The 16,612-nt window shown below is 46.6% G+C and overlaps 1 protein-coding gene across 2 annotated transcripts in view; it reads left to right on the top strand.

The window, feature by feature from the left end:
- Nucleotides 1-16,612, top strand: part of SKI (SKI proto-oncogene) — a 144,051-nt gene that overhangs the window by 112,039 nt on the left and 15,400 nt on the right. For both annotated transcript variants that reach the window (XM_065575229.1, XM_065575228.1), the window contains exons 2-3: nt 14,521-14,646; nt 15,213-15,328. In XM_065575229.1, the coding sequence (XP_065431301.1) occupies nt 14,521-14,646; nt 15,213-15,328 (242 nt within the window). The remainder of the gene's footprint in view (nt 1-14,520; nt 14,647-15,212; nt 15,329-16,612) is intronic.

Here is a 16,612-nt window from a genome sequence, read left to right as displayed (position 1 = left end):
GTGACATGTGAGCATCATTCAGATCTGTAGCGCTGTAATCAGCCACCATGTGCAAAAACGGTTGTGTGTTTGCCTGCTGTGGGGAGAGGAAGTTGTGTGTGCACTGTAATGGAGGGAATAGCCCAGTGGGTGGTGCAGTTTGTGGAGGTCAGCAGAGGGCTTGGAGATGCATTCAAGGGATGTTCTTTGTTAAGTTGCCATTGAAAGACACTTGCAGATCTTTGCCAGTTTGTTTGCAGCTGTGCTTCCCAGGGTGGCTTGCTTGTTTAATGGTGTGGCACATTCTGCCTGTCCCTCATCCAAGATGTTTCATCGCACAGATGGGGGTGGGGGATGGGGGTAAATCTGCCATGCAGCATGTTGGAACCAGTTTTTTAAAAATGCAAAAATCCACAGTATCATTGACAGTTTGCAACAGAGGAATCCTGTAAGTTTGCATTCTCCAGGTGCTGGCAGCATTTAGCTACATTCCCATTTTAAATCAAAGGCGGGTTATGTGTTTTTAGGAGACCGTGGGCTACTACCACAGGCACCAGAGGAATCAGAAAAACCCCAAATCAGTCCATTTTAGAGCTTGTTAACAGTCTGCCCAGATACTAGAGGAGAGTTTAACAAAACAACAACAAAACCTCATCTGTTTTCTGTCAATGTTGGGTCTCCCCCCCTTTTCTGAGTTCGTAAACCCCTGGCCACTGAAGTTTATGTGTCGGATGGTATTTGAGGAAGAACAACACGCTTGCTAGAGCCGACATTAGCGGAAGCCACAAGGGGAATACTTGCCCTTTTATGTAAGGTTTGAAATTAAAATGAGAATCTTAGCTGGCAGAGTGGGCTCCTCTCAATAGAGGAACCGATGCCTTGGAGAGAATTTCAAGATGGAACTTACAGGCAGTTAGGGCAGCAGATTCTGGTTTTAATTTAAAAGGGGGGGGGGGCGGGGAGGGTAATATCTGGTAAATGCTTTTTAGGTTCCCAGAACAATGATCCCATAGGGAATCAGTCCAGTGTTTCAAAACGAGCAGAATAGGGCTGTTTAAAGGAGGTTACTTGCTTCCTTGTTGAATCCTTCCATGAAAGCCAGTGGCAAAACTCCCCTCGACTTCATTGGTGTCAAAGCAAGGCCCCTAGGTTCCTCCCAACTTCTGTCTCCCTCCTGCACACACACTCGCACTCAGTTTCTCTCTCTCGCTGTCTGATGCGCGCGCACACACTGGGTATCCATATAGAAAGAGTTCCCACACAACCGTTGCCAACAAAAACGGCCAGAGGAAAAGGGCCCATTTTTCCTGCTTAGTCCCCCTGATCTGGTTTGCGCTAGTGTCAGTCAGCGACTGGCTCTGCTCCAGCATTTGTGTGTGTGTGTGTGTGTGTTTTGTTTTGTTTTGTTTTTGTTTGTTTTTTAAAAAACCCAAACCACAGGGTAGGGAATTCTTTTCAAGCCATAATTTTTAGTTTGCACTGGAAGGGCAAGGCAGAGTCTTAGCCAATGGAAAAGAGGCTCCGAACCAGGGCCAAAAACCAAGTACAGTTCTTAACAAATAAATCAACTTTATTTCTTTGGAACTTTCTTTACAAAGGTTTTCTTGTGGGAGCACTGTACTCCAGAGGTTTAATTCTTGGCATTCAGGTCATACTCTCTTTGCTATCTGGGGAGGGAGTGTAATGATTACAGCACAGGACTCTGTATTCCGTTCTTGGCCCTGTCCATGATTACTCTGAGTATTCAGTGTCTCAGTTTCCCCATCTGTGCAATGAGAATAATCATCTCTGCTGTCATCCTCTGGTCATCACTATCAAGTCAGTGTTCATCCACAGTGATTACTAGTGCTATCTGAGATGTGGGATTATTTCATGCATATTGGAAAAACATGAAGTCTCAGATGGCTCTTACGGATAAATGTTGGTTTCATAATGGCAACCCCTGTAAATTCATAGATTACGAAGGCCTGCAGCGACTGTGATATGTAGTTTGACCTCTTGCATAATACAGGTATAGGTGGGAGGCTTAATTATTTAATGAATACTTGCAAAGTGCTTTGAGATCCTTGGGTTGAAAAAGCTATATGCTTATTGCAACTGTCATCCTGGTAGAGTAGAAGGCTTTCTGGAGGCAGCGGTCTGATTCAAAGGGGAGAACATACTTTTAAAGTCACCTTGTCCCTTTGTTTCAGAACACTGGTACTCAATCTTTTCCATACTGGCATCTCCTAGAGGCCCCTTCCCATTTAGCAACATGTGAAGGGAAGCCTGGTGGTATCTTTTCACAACCACCCAGGGGTGTGGTGACCCCAGGTTAACCCCATTCTCTGACTCTCTGAGCTACTGTTTCAGCCTGTTTGCAAATTCAGGTAGATATCACTGCACCAATAAACACTAGAAACAGGTTTTTTTTAAATGAAGGGGTAAGAAACGGAAAGAAAGGGAAGGGTCGTTGTCATCCCCCCACCCCACCCCCCAAAAAAACCCTGGAAATCCCCTGGTTCAGAAATAGCATCTCAGAATAGGAGTGTGAGTGTGTACATACGTACGTGCGTGTGTTTAATTATGATGAGGATTATTTTGGTAATAGAAATGTTACAGTCTGTAGTTGAGCTGATCCCCTGCAGCCTATCCAGGCACTGACCTCTGACCCTTGTATATGTGTTTGAGACAACTGGCTAATACAGGCTGTGAGGATTGAGACTGGTCTGTCCAGCTCTAGTGAAGCCGTTAGTGCATTGTTCTATGAGGTCTGCTGCTTTTTTCCCCCTAGTCTTGATGGCAACTGGAATCTAAAAAGGAATTAGTTTACGGCTAAAAATAAATAGACTTATTTCACTTGGTACATTTTTTCCAGATTGCTCAGAGTGAAATACTTCCTATTTATTATAGATACACATACGTGCACATGCACACATGTATTTACACACATGCACACACACACACCTCCCTATATAAAATAATATCCACAGCTGCATTCCAGCTGCACTCACAACCCTTTTTTTTTTTTTTAAAGTACGCTGGGTTTATTGATTGCCCTATCCCAGCTGTTAAACCTCTCTGGACTTTGTGTGTGTGTGTGTGTGTGTTTTGATGTGGTTGTGAGCAAGGATACCATCAGGGGCTGCATGTCTAAAATCCTCCCCAGATTTAGTCAGCTTGGTAAACCTGAAAGGGGTCTGGGAGTGATTTCAAGGATAAGAGCTGTTTATGTCTGGCTCAGAGTTTCTCGGAACAGCAAGCTGAAACTGTCTGTTGCTTATTTAACATATATATACTGTGATTTTCCTTTGTGAAGATGCATCTGAACCCTAATGTAAACCAAAATTGAAAGTTTTTAAAATAGTACCCCTTGCAGAGAGAGGCTTTGATTTGAATGCAATGCAATATACAATGGGGTGCTCGTTTGCTGACGTCATTCCGTCAGAGATAATGTGCACCTACGGCTCAAGCAGGCAGGGAAGTGCCCTTATCAGGACCGACGTCTGGATCCAAGTGGTTGCTTAATCGTGCCCTTGAAGGAAACAGTAAACCAACAACAAGCTGCAGAAGTGTTTCTGTATTCTCTGTTTAGCTGGCTGTTGGTGATTGGCCTAAAGCCTTGAAATCCAGCTGTATGGACCCAGCCCTACCAACCATTACTGATGGGCAAAGTCTCCTCGGCTTCCCCTGGTCAGAATATGCATGATCAGGCCCAAAGAATCATTTTCAGCAAAGAATTTAACAGCTTGGGGCGGGGGGAAAAGTAAGAGAGTTTAATTCCGGAGTTCACTAATAACTTTGAGCCAGTTCAACTGGTAGAGCAGTTTTTTCTGAATGTAAATGTTAAGGCAGAAATAACTGGCTCTTTCCACCACCACACCTCTACGAAATATTAATCTCAGAAGAAAATTTACAAGCTACCCTACAGCCTGTAGCAACCCGAAAGTATCCCAGGAGGTGTGTTCATAACAAATCATGGCCATTTTGTGTCCTAATAAATATGCTTCTGTGCATAACTGGAGCCAAGATCCGCCCAGTTTACTAAATTCACAGCCTCTCTGGAGTTTCTCAATGGTATTGAGCACTTTGAAAAGCAAATCGCGCACATACATGTATGTTGTTTTCTTCCAGTGAAATTTTAAAACCAAGCTGCAGGGTCAGTGGTTTTTTTTTGGTGATAGCAACTGGAACGAACTGTTAGGAAATTGGGCTGGGAGATTTTTGATATGGATCCACTGTTGGCTAGTTGTGAGTTCAAGCACAACCACCAAATGGAACCTGGCTAAAATCTTACAGTAAAAAAAAAAAAAAAAGGGGGTGGGGGGGAGAGAAATGTTCAGACAGCAGGGCTGGGGAGGGAGAAAAGGCTTCCTCCACGCGCTGGCCAAGGAGTTTGGAAATGGAAGTCGAGGGGCTGTTGGGGCTAAGCAAAGAATATTCTAGAAAACAGTTTTAATTTTGCTTCACTCCAGACATTTCACAAAAGAGACTCTGTATCAGAAATTCTGTTAGGCTGAGGAAGTGTGAGAGAGAGGCATTTTGTAGGAAACAGAATGGATCCAATTCCTGCCTTCCTGTCCTGTAAATCTGAAGTGAGTCCATTGGAGGCAAAGGACTCTACGCTGGTGAAATGAGAGGAGAATTAGCCCCTTTGTTCCCAAATCCTTGAGATGAACCTTTCTCAAGTACCAGATGACTAAAACACTGCATCTTACATAACATTCTTGGGCGGGGAAGTGCCATTTGCAGTGGTGTCGATTGAGTAAAATAAGGCTTACAGGCCATGTGGAGGCTCTCCCTCCTAGAGCAGGCAAAGACGGTCCAGGTCAGGTCTCCAGTATAGGGTGAGCACAGCAGCTCCAGCGAGGAGCTTTTCACAATACCTTTTCAAACCACGGTGTAACAGGCACTCTCTGAAGTGCTTTCAGCTGCGGTTTGTGAAGCCTCCCCACAGGTCAGACACAGGGCGACACCGTGGCAGCCAGTGAGCGTGCTGGGAAGGGCAGGAATAGAAAGCAAATACTTCATGTCATCAGGCCTCCCAGAATGACAGGGTAAAATGAATACTTGCTGTTTCCACCAGAGCTGTCAGGGGGGCGGGGAGGGAGGGGGGGAAAGACGGAGAGCTCTGTGCTGTGACGGTCTGGACTCCTGCCACCAAAACCAGAAACGTAATAAAAAAATAAAAAGGGCAGACTGTAGTAAGCGCTTCCTAGAACTGGTGTTTAGATGTGGTAGGTTTTTCTCTTTTAAATATATACAGTAAAGATGCAGTAAATCTTCCTACTGCTCCAGATTACAGTGCTCCGAGCTCACTCTGTTTCACCGAGACAGGTCGTTTATACCCATCCGTCTGCATCAGACTAAATATTTTTCTGCAATCCACGTGAAAGTACAGTCCTTGATAGAGACCCCCCTTAACATCTTATTAATCACCAGCCGGCCATGTCGCCAAACGCCTGTAGGAAGCATGTGTTCTAGTGATTGGAGCGCGTGTCACGGCTTTAAAGGATTTGGATGCAAGGGAACTCGAATCTAAACTGTGCCTGGTTTGGGATTTTGCAGGAGTTTGTTCACAGTTGGGTGCCTGCAGAGCGCATTGCACCTGCCAATTAAACACGCGGTTTGATTCCCCTCTCACTTACTCTGGTTTGACCCCATGTGTAGCTCCATTGGCTTCAGCGGCGCTATTCCTGATTTGCACTGGTGCAAGTCACAGGAGACTAACCCCGCGTAAGAACGCCTGGGGAGAAGGCTATAATGCCAGCCTCCATGTTCCTCGGGGATTGCACTCTGACTTGAAGGAGCAGCTTAGAGTGCTTGTTGGTAACATATTGCACGCTTTCTCCAAACTGTTACTCATGGCATCTCTGGGGGTGTCCTGTTCACCCTGCCGTTTGGCCTGTGCAACGTGTGACCGTAGTGGCATGTGCAATGGCCTGAACTAACCTTAGGGCCCTTAAAAATGAACAAGTGTTAGGGGATTCATTGGGAGAAGGGACTCCATATGGGACACAGTCATTTCATTCTGCTTAAGAATACTGTCTATGCCAACTTTCTTCCAAGACAAAGTCCTTGCAGGTGGGTAAGGCGGTTATTTCCATTGTATGTATGAAGGAGCTGAATTGAAGTGACTTAGTGCATCAGCAGCAGCACTCAGAATAGAATCTAGAAGTCATGTCTCCCAGTCCCCATCTCTGGGCATTACGCCACTCCTTTCCAGGGCCAGAACAGACTTCTAACTAGACACTGAGTGTCATGTCTTGCATACAGAGGCTTTCTTGGGGCTCTTTCGCCAGTCTTTGCAGTGGCACAGCACACAGACGGGTTAGGATAGTTGCACTGACCCACTTTTCATCTCTGAGTAAGGAAAGCACAGCAGTCCTGAAGGATCAACACTTTCAGATCTTCTCTTTGGCTGGTTTTATTTTAATTGCAAGGTTCCTTGGTGATGGAAGCGTCTTGCTGCCTGGCTGAGGTCGAATACTCCTGGGCTTTCTATGAGCTAGCTGTGGCTGCATGGGCTGTATCTCAGAAGCTCCTGGTATCTGTTTTGTCTAGCAAAATCCCATGTGGACATGGCTTTCCAGACTCAGCTGCATGTCATCCATGGGCCCCTGTGGGACATAGCTGGTGATCGATCTCTAAGTGCTTTCTGCGCTTTTGCTGCAAGAGGACAGTATCACCAGGGTGAGCCTGATCTTGATAAGGATGAACTCGTAGTTTGCTGAGTCAAAGAACCAGCAGCGGCTTATTCCTGTGTTACACCTCATGCTCAGATACCACAACAGTGAGCATGGTGCAGAGGCCTGGACAGAGAGATTAGATGCACCATTGTTGGTTGTTCGGCTACTGAGTTGCTGGTTGGAAGGTTTACTTTTAAACTCAAATGAGTGCTGGCTTCAGTGGCATTTGTGCTCATACATCACAGGTGCTGTTGAAAATCCTGCCCACTGTACCCATCCTGTCCCATTTGGTCCTTGGCCTCTCCGAGCAGGCCAAACCAGGTGCTACATTGGGCCAAATGCAGTGCTTAATTTGTGCCAGGGTCAAGCCCTGGTACCTCCGGGCCTGGCAGTTCATCCCTGGCACCTCTTTCATAACAAATTAAGCATTGGCCAAATGCCTTAAAAAAAAAAAAAAAAAACATAAGCACCCATCCACTAAGACCTAGTCAGACTTGCCATGTTCAGTTAGGCCAGCAAGGAGCTCCTGAATGGGAATTACTGTCAGTCGCCCCCACTGCAGGCTGACGTAGCCCCTGTTATCTGTGCCTCACTCAGTCATTAATTGGTTTTACCCTCACAACACCCCTGTGAGGTAGGGAGCCATTATCTCCATTGTACAGATGGTGCAAGGGGGGCTAAGTGATTTGCCCGAGACCACACAGTGAGTCAGGGACAGAGCCAGGAGCTGAACCCTCGTTTCCTGACTTCCAGCCCCATGTCCTATCTACTGAATCATCTGTCTAGCTGAGGGGGAAAGTTACACCAAGGATGGACATAGCACAACGCGTGTCACTTATATTAGCATCCTCTTCAGGACTGTCCTGACCTCTCTGGTGAGTATGAGCTAGGTCCCAGTAAACTGCAGTGTCTTCGTTACAGCCATTCCATGCTCTCAGGGTGTCTCCAGTCTAGGTACATGCCTAGATCACAAGTTTCCTTGGGAAAACGTGCAAACGTGAGTCAAGAAGCACCCATGTCCCTCCACCCCAAGCTAATATTTGCAGCCAGTTCTGATCCCGAATCCACTGCAATCAGTGGAATGACTCCCATTGGCTTTGGACCAGACCCAATTTTAGACCGACCCTTCACTACAGCATCGCAAACAGCAGTGCTTTCATGCTGCACAACCGAACTGGGTCACAGCCTTGCCCTGTGCTGCTGACCCATTTGGACTGAAGTCTGACCCCGATGGTATAGTTTATTGCCTGCCACTCAGTTGTTTGCTGCTTTATTTTTTAATGTATTTTTATCTTTTGGCGTCTGTCACGTTTTTTAACCCCCAAGAAGTGTATCTTTGAGGTTTCTACAAACCGGTATCAGACTGGCGTCTGGTCTTGTGGTTTTTGTTCTTAGTGAGAAATCCACTTAATTTTCACGCCCAAACTGAGTATCTGCCGAGACAGGAAGCTCCACCCTTTCTTATGGTATAACTGAACTTGGCTCTTTGCAAACGCAGCAGCTTGAACAACATGCTATAATGCTATGCATAGATTTATGGGCCTGTTTCTGATTTTGCTTCCCCCAGTTTTATGTAGGTGTAACCCCTGTGACTTCGGTGGCGTTATTCCTGAGGTACACCCGTATGAGGGAGATAAAGAATCAAATCCATACACATACACACAGGTTCATATTTCTTTCCAGTAGTCACATAAAGAGATGAAAATAGAGATTTCTTGAATCACTCTGTGTGTGCTGGGGGACATTTAAAGCTACCATGAAAAGATAGACTCTTGTTTGCAGTAGGATCTGCTCCAAGTTCTTGACCGTAGCCCCTCCCCCTCTATCTCCCTGGGGTGCGTAGATGTACATGTAAAAACCATGCATTACTGTGGCTTGGTCTCCTGAATTGCCCTTTCGCACCCTCCATTCCCTCCCCCAGTGGACTGAATCATTCATTCTTGATGGCGACCTTGGACCTTCAGGGCTCAGTCCCCTGTTAGGAGAGGCGTGTAGCAGAGCGGCCGTAGGACGGAATTGCGAATCACAGTTCCTTCCCTGTCTCCCTCCACTGCTAGAATCCCGTAACCTGGTGCAGGTTACTTCTTCCATTAGGGCAGGTTCAGCTTTCCCTGTGGGGCGCAGTAGTGGCTCCATGGAGCCTGCGCCCCCATCACCTATACCCAGGGCTGTGATCCGAGGAGTGGATCAATGCAGTGGGGAAGGGTGGGTCCTATTCTTAGCCCATCTGCAACCACATGAAGCCAGGCCACAATCCAGCCCTTTAAAGAAGTTCCCAGCCAAGTAGAATAAAGTGATTTCTGCTAGTATTGTTCCCATGTCCCCGATCCATTTCAAGCTCCATTTAAAAGGGAAGGGGCAGGGTTGAGGGAAAGACACCCTATGGCCTAATCAGAGTCTCCGCACAGAACGTGCTCTGTCCCTTTAGCTGTCTGATTTCTATGCAAAGATGACTCAGTAACCCCATGCAGTGTGGGTCACTGCACCTGCTTCCAGCCTGTCAGATATTCTCAAAGCTGCAATAATAGCCGTAGTGGCCGGGCTTGCCCTGCATCACTGAACTCAAAGAGCAGAAGCCTGGAGTGTTTCTTTTTTCACTTGCTTTACCCCCTGCTATGGGGGAGCTGCACTCACACCCATCCTAGGAAGGATTAAAAATCCAGCCTGCAGGAGTTTCCCTCATTTTAGCTGCAGTAGGCGTTGGGGGCGGGGGTTCTGGGTTAGGATTAGATTTAGCTGAATTGGAATTGGAGAATCGGGTCCCTTCCTTTTTGGGGACTGCTTCTCAGTTGGATCCCCTTGAGGCAGGTGCAGCCCTGAAAATCCCAATCTGAACCACCCTGAAATTGAAACCAACCTTCACTTTGGGTCGCATCACCCATTAATACCTATCTGTTAAATGTCTACCAGGTTTCCTGCACCTTCCCTCAAAGCATCTGCTGGTGGGTGCTATCAGAGATAGGAGACTGGATTAGGTGGACCATTGCTGTGATCTGGTACAGAAGTTCCTATGTTCCTAGCCAGGGACCCTAATCTCCCCACATGCTCTAAGCAACCCCTGTTTTGGGTAGCTACCTTAAAATATCTTCCCACCTGCCCACCACTCTCCACCTAGTTTCCTGCTCCTGTTAGGCAAATGGGCCCAATTCTGCTCTTGTTTGCACCAGTGTAAATTGATAGCATTACTGTAGTGTAAAACTGGAGTGAGGGGGCAGAATGAAGCCCAGGCTTTTGAACAGATCTCTCGGGTGTTTGCAGAGGTTGGGTTTGGGGTGCTGTTTGGTTTCAGAGACAAGGGAAACAGGCATGTTTGCTTGTTGTTGGCTTGTTGAGTATAGGGTCAAATTGCAAAAGGTGCTCCCAGAGACTTTGGCCCATTCTGTTGTTCTCCTCTTCCACGTAAGGACAGTGCTTTGTTTGTAGCATCTGAGCTTATCCCATCGTGGATAGCTGTTCACATTACAGGGGGCTTAGGCAGACACACAAACACACAGACCCCCAAGAGCACTCCCTGCTTTGTGCTTAAGAGAAACCCTCAGGGAATAGAGGAGCCAGGAGAACAAAAATCACCCACTCAGCCCAGATGCTACAGAGGAGACTGACCCCAAAGAAAGTACCCAGGAATGACCCCATCTTGAGTGGCTTGAAAGTGTCTTATTCTGAGAGCCCAATTTTCACTCTGTGTTGGACTGAAAAGGAACTTTTAGGGGCCAGGCTGGGCTTGCTAGTTAACTCCCGGCCTGCTTGTTTTAGTATTATTATGTAGCATTCGGAAGGGAGGGGGGTGTCTTTCTGAGAAGCAGCGGGTAAAGGTCATCTCCACTGATCTCATGCTTTGATAATACAATACCTAAACAAGCTAGCATGACATGTCAAATGTGATCTCATTTGGCCAAAATCCAAACTAGCCTGATTAATACCAGGGTGACTTTAAAGGGATGCCATCATGTTTAGCAGGCCCAAAATCTCACTTCTGTGTTTTTCTTTAGGATCCATATAAACTTTTCTATGTGGTTTCGCCTTACCAAAGCAAATGCCACAGTGCCCCTAAACTCCCCTATAACAAGAGACGTCTTATACCAGTGCTATTGAGCAACTCTACAATAACAAGCCACTTTGCATAGCTCTAGGCTTTATGAGGTACCTTACCACAACAAACCATCATGAAAAGCCCCAGTGCTTATGCGGAGCTATACAATAACAAACCATTGTTCTTGAGCAACACAAGCAAAGGGGGATAAGGTTAAGGAAACATCTATTTCTGTTTCAAGCTTCTAAGAGTTTATTGCACACATCAGTTGGGGGGAGGGGGCAAGGTCATTTATAAGGTCATTTAGTTCCCCGTTAAATGCCACCTGTGTTAATATTTTATTTGTAAGTTTGTACGTTTATATATGTGGGTGGAAATAAAAGAATTTTCATCCACATACGATCTACTGTGTCTCCCCCATGCTGGCTACTTTGCCCACGATGAAAGCGACAGAGTGGTACTTTTGTCAGTTTTACTTATTACCAGCTGAGAGTCTGTCCTAGCCTGGTGTATAATCAGTGAATCATGTGGAAGGGGGAGTTGTACTACATGCCTCGTTTTTTGCATTTCAGTGTCCAGGCTACCAGAGTGTGTTTGTGTTTTCCTTTCTTGTAATCTTCCACCTCCTCAGTCCTGATTTTTTTTTTTTTTTTGAGCTGTTGTTCACACTCCCTTGTGGTAGGAAGATCAATTCTGCCTATTTCATCAGCAGACTCTGCTTTGCAAAGCAAAAGTCATGCTTGGATGAGAGGCGTGTGATAATGCTTTCTCATTGGCTGCCTGCATGACCTCTCTGCTGGGCCTATTGGTCACCAGTTGACCACTTTTGACACTTGTAGAACATGAGCCTTTGATGGATTTATGGAATAGCTGCTGCAGCTCAGTGAGGAGGGAAAAAATATTTTCCGTGGCTGCCCAGACAGATAGGAAGGTAACGAGAAGGGTAACCAAATGGCATGTGTGACTGGGCCAAGAGCGACCCACTGCTTTTTGGATTTCAAAGCATTATCCCCACTTCTTCATGAACAGCCCTGGTTCTTGATTCATTATTCTTCACAGAGGGTAAGAAAGCAATTATTATTAGCAGTGTTAGAGTAGCACCCATAGCTCCGATTGTACCGGGTGGGCAGACCCTGCTCTGAAGAGCTAATACTCTAAGTAGACAAGACAGATAAAGGGCGGAAGGGGAAACAAGGCAGAGGGAGGTGAAGTGACTTGCCTGAGGTCACACAGCAGCTTGGTGTGTGCAACAGACTGTAGGGCTTCCAAGTCACAGCTCAGTGCCCAGCGCACAAGCCAGCCCTGATTCTCAGGAATGCTAGCACCACATGGTGGGAGATGATGTTGCTTCATTTAGAACAATCTACATGGGCTGTCAGCAGCTGTTTCTCTTCTCTTCGGTGGGGGGTGGGAGGCTTTCCCATCATGGCTCCGGTGCACAGGAACAGAACAGCGCTGACCGCTGGCAGCAAGGGGCATGGATTGTTTTGCTTGTCGGCTCCTATATTGTGCAGCTCAGGCTCCCCCTCTGCCTTGGATGTCAGCCTTGATTAGAGGGAAAAAAGGGAGGAGGGCGGAGAAGAAAAAAGGAGACCCGTAGTCCCTTGAAAATGCAAATGAGGTGATTCTAGTTAAATATCTTTCCTCACGCCTCTTTAAGACTTGACACTTTCCTCCCTGTTCCCCAAAAGCTGTTTGTTTTTACACCAGCCCCCCAGTTCAAGCCCATTACGGATACGGGTGTGCACAGTACAGGGCCCAGGATGGCTGTCCTCCATCCTGCCTGAGCAGAATGTTCTCCTGCAGCTGAGTAGGGTAGCAGTGATGGGGGGGGAGGACTGGTCTCCATGCTGAGTCTTGCCACCTGTTGCCTTTTTCATTCCAGGCCCCTTCTCCACCCCTCCCCACATTGCTCACCATCCCCAGTGGATAGGGCTGGGAGCTGCCTCGCCTGCCAAATACCATTCTGATGCTGTCACTGCTTCTGCACAGACGGCATCTCTGACAGCAGAAACGAACCTTTCCCCAACCCGCTGCCCTATGCTTTCCGCAGAAGGCGTTCCAAAGTGCCCCTTTCTAGCTGGTGAGGGAGGGGAGGGGCTGTGGCACAGCCACTTCCAGAGTCAGCCCAAAGAAATAAAAGGCTGACGCTGAGCCAGAAGAAGCTCTTGCAGATCCATTGACACTGGCATTTGGCGCTGGCACGGGCTAATTTTGCACTCGCGGTTACTCACACACGCGCGCTGCTTCATCTGCTATGTATGGGAAGGCGCCCCAGCCTCTAGCTCGCCTTAGAATGCTGTAGTAAGAGATCCGTGCTGGGTTCGATTATGTTACAGCGCAAATCGGGCCGTAAAAGACCATGAGCAGTCCTAGCAGCGCAGGCTGCCAGAGTAACTGGCATTAACTAGAGACTGGTTGGCATGAGCCACAGCGCTGCAAAGCTGCCCTGCCACCTACACAAGCAGCAGAGTGATCATGGACTTGATATCAGAGTTCCCTCCCAATGAAGGCTGGCAAAGGGACTGTGTTTTTGTCTGGCATCCAGCGCCAGGCTTTGCTGTGAGCAGAGTGGATAGGGTAGTGGACTGGGCGTCTGGAGAAGGGAGTCCGACTCTCAGTTCTGCCTGAAACTCCCTTTCTGAAAATTGGGTAAATCACTCAGCGCATAATTTCCAAGGATAATGGCTTTGGGTGACTCAGTTTTGGGTGCTCAACTTGAGATGCCTTAAAGGAAGCTGATTTTCAGATAGTACTGAGCACCAGGCCTCTTTAAGAGGTCTCAGGTTGGACACCCAGAATCAGTAGACACTTGTGAAAATCTTGCCCTTAAAACTTGTCTGCCCCACAGTTTCCTCATGTATAAAACAGAGGCGGTGGATACTTACGCGCTTTTGTATAATGCTTCGCAATGGTGGGATGGAAAAGCTCTGTATAAACATACGGTATTAGGATTATTATTGGTTACTGCCATAGTGTGCTGCCATCTCATTAAGAGCCCTGTTGGACAGCAATATGGAAAAGCAATGAGTTTTCCAACTCACAGAAAGAAAGAAAGAAAGTTGGTGTGTTCTTGTTTTTATTATTTGTACTCTTCATGCAGAATGAGGTCCAGAGCCCGTCCGCTAGCCTTGTTTGTGCTGGCGGTGCCTCAATCTGGTATCCCCAGCGCACCAGTGAAACCAGTAGTTACCAATTTTTTTGCAAGCCACACTGGGACTGTAGGAATTTTATTTCTTCGTGGTGTTGAAGGAAAGGGGTCCTGCCTGCCAAAGGACTATTTTATGCTTGAGGGTGATTTATAGGCCAATCTGAGGCACTTGTGGAAAAGGCAAAGCGGCTCTTGGCAGCGCCCCCAGAATCCACTGCAGCTGTGGGGTAGTGAAGTCATCGGCATAACAACCATTGCAAACAGAATAACAAAGTCTGCTCTGTTCTCATTTAAAATAATCTTTCCAATTCAGAAACCACATTAAAATTTACCTTTCTGCATACAATAATAATAATAATAAAAAAGGCAGATACTGCTTAGCGGCACAGTGTGAATAGCTCAATTATATTTATGCTTCATTTTAGCCCTTGTATTGTAACTTTGTGTCTTGCCATTTATGCTTTAATGAATGAATGAAGCCAGTGTTGTGTGGTGGAATACATTGGTCTCTGTCCCTTTGTCTCTTCCATTTGCAGCTCTTTACGATGTAGTCATGAAATGATAGTTCTGTTCAAGGGATGGTGGGAAAAGAACAATATTTGTTTTAAATATCACCTTTTATCCTGGCACTAAACTGACTGTGAAAAGAACAATTATTAAATCTCTGCTTCCTCTCCCCCTCTTCCTTTCAGATCCCTTCGGATCCTCCTGCTTCCAAAAAGCCCAAAATTGATGACTCTGCTTCCCAGTCTCCAACTTCTGCCGAGAAGGAAAAGCAATCCAGTTGGTTACGGTCCTTGTCTAGTTCATCCAATAAGGTGACTCTTCAGTAATACACTTGCCCTGTTTAAAGTAAATTTGTGGGAGGAAATTTGTGCTTGGTGTCCCTCCTTTGAAGCCAATGGAACAACACCAAGGATGGCTTTGGCCCGTGCTCTCTAAATGAAAGACGTTTTCCACCTTTCCCTGATGAAGAGTGAATTACTCTGCCCTTCCCCTTCTCCTGCTGCCTCTCAATGAGCATTGGCGGTATGGCTGTGGGATGAAATAAGCAGTTTCTTGATACCTCGGAGGTACAGGAATCCTGAAAGGCCCTGGAGTCCCAGGTGGTCTCTTGCAAACCACATATTATTTGTTGGCAAGCAACAACTGAATGGGATTTTAAATCTAATCCAACTCGGCTCTTCCAGTGAAAAGCACTAAGCAGTTAGGTCCAGCAAGCCGATCCCGTTGGGGAATTGTGTTAGAGATAACAGAACCCAAGCGCGCGCGCGCACACACGTCAATAACTTTCCTTTGCAGTTTATATTTTTGAAAGATATACTCAGTGGTGACCAATTTTTGTTTATTTTTCTCTTCCTTTCTTTCCTTCTCTCCCTTGCAGAGTATTGGTTGTGTCCATCCCCGTCAGCGCCTCTCTGCTTTCCGGCCTTGGTCCCCTGCTGTTTCAGCAAACGAGAAAGAGCTCTCGACACATCTTCCCATACTGATCCGAGACGGGTAAGAAGACTTGAGCCATGGGGTGGGAGGGAGAATCAATTTTATTTTACAGCAAGCCCCTTTGTGGGTGTTTCCCTTGCACTGATATGAGTGGCTGTGTTGTTTGGTTCAAGTCAGTCTGCTGGCAGTGCAGTGAAAGTATTTGCAGCCGCAGTTTTAAATGATTCTGGGGAGGGAAAACAAGAAAGTGGCAGTATTTGTACATTCACTAATTTGGTTTTCTTGAGTGAAACGTGTCTCAAAAGATTGCGAAATGAAGGATCTGTCCATGCGTCATTGCTACTTCAGTGGTGCAAAGAGACAAGCATTTTGTGCAGTTGGTCTAGAGTTTTGCCCATCTGCTGTTTAAAGATGGCTTGACCAACAACTTCTAGGATGATGGGTGGCATCTGCTCCAAGTTGGTAGGAACCAGTTGTTATCACCAGATAGCTCTTTGGTGACCCCTGTGAAACCTCTCGGATGGTCTCCTCCCAGGTCAGTAGCACACAGGTGCCCCTGTCACCAAATCACTGCCAAAGCTGACACATTGACTCCCTTGTTGGCAGCCTCAGCAGAAATGCCCTGGATTGAATGGGCCTTGGAACCCAAACCATCCTCTTGGCCAGTACCGGTGATCTCATGAGAGCAGGGTTGAGACCCCCCTGGGCAATATGGTGCATGGAAGCATCCACTCCTGCTGCATTTGTTGTTCCTCATTCTATACGGCTCATTTCACATGCCCTAAATTCATTCTTTTTAAGGCACTCCAGCCACTATCCATGTACTGTATCCATCTGTTAAATTTACTGTCTCTACAATCTTGTCCCTTTGGCAGGCGCTGTTGAAATATAGTGAGACAGCTGTCCCTAGTAACACTCAAACTCCGGCTCATGGCGTCAGTTTGGTTTGTCCTTCCGGACATCTCGATTTCGTACTTCCTAACACACACTGTTCTAAACCAGTTTTATTGAATGTACTAGTATTTCAGAATTTAACAGGCCTTCCGGTTGTTATGGGAATGAACTGAATTGGCTTCCGAAGCCATGCCTGTTGCTGCTTTATTGGTTATTATTATTATTACAGCAGCACCAGAGATTGGAGCCCCATTGTGCTTGGGGCTGAACGTCCACAGAGAAGAATCCCTGCCCCAAAGAGTCCACTATCTAAATAGATAAGAAAAACAAGTGGGAGGGGAAACAAAGATGCTAACTCATGCAGCATATCAGGGGCAGAGCTGGGAATAGACCCCAGGTCTCCAGCGTCCTTCCCATTGCTCCCTTCCTTCTGGCTTTAAACATTCTGTC

The sequence above is a fragment of the Chrysemys picta genome, chromosome 21, assembly GCF_011386835.1.
Source record: "Chrysemys picta bellii isolate R12L10 chromosome 21, ASM1138683v2, whole genome shotgun sequence".
Lineage (NCBI taxonomy): Eukaryota > Metazoa > Chordata > Testudines > Emydidae > Chrysemys > Chrysemys picta.
This window is presented reverse-complemented; position numbering and strand designations above follow the sequence as displayed.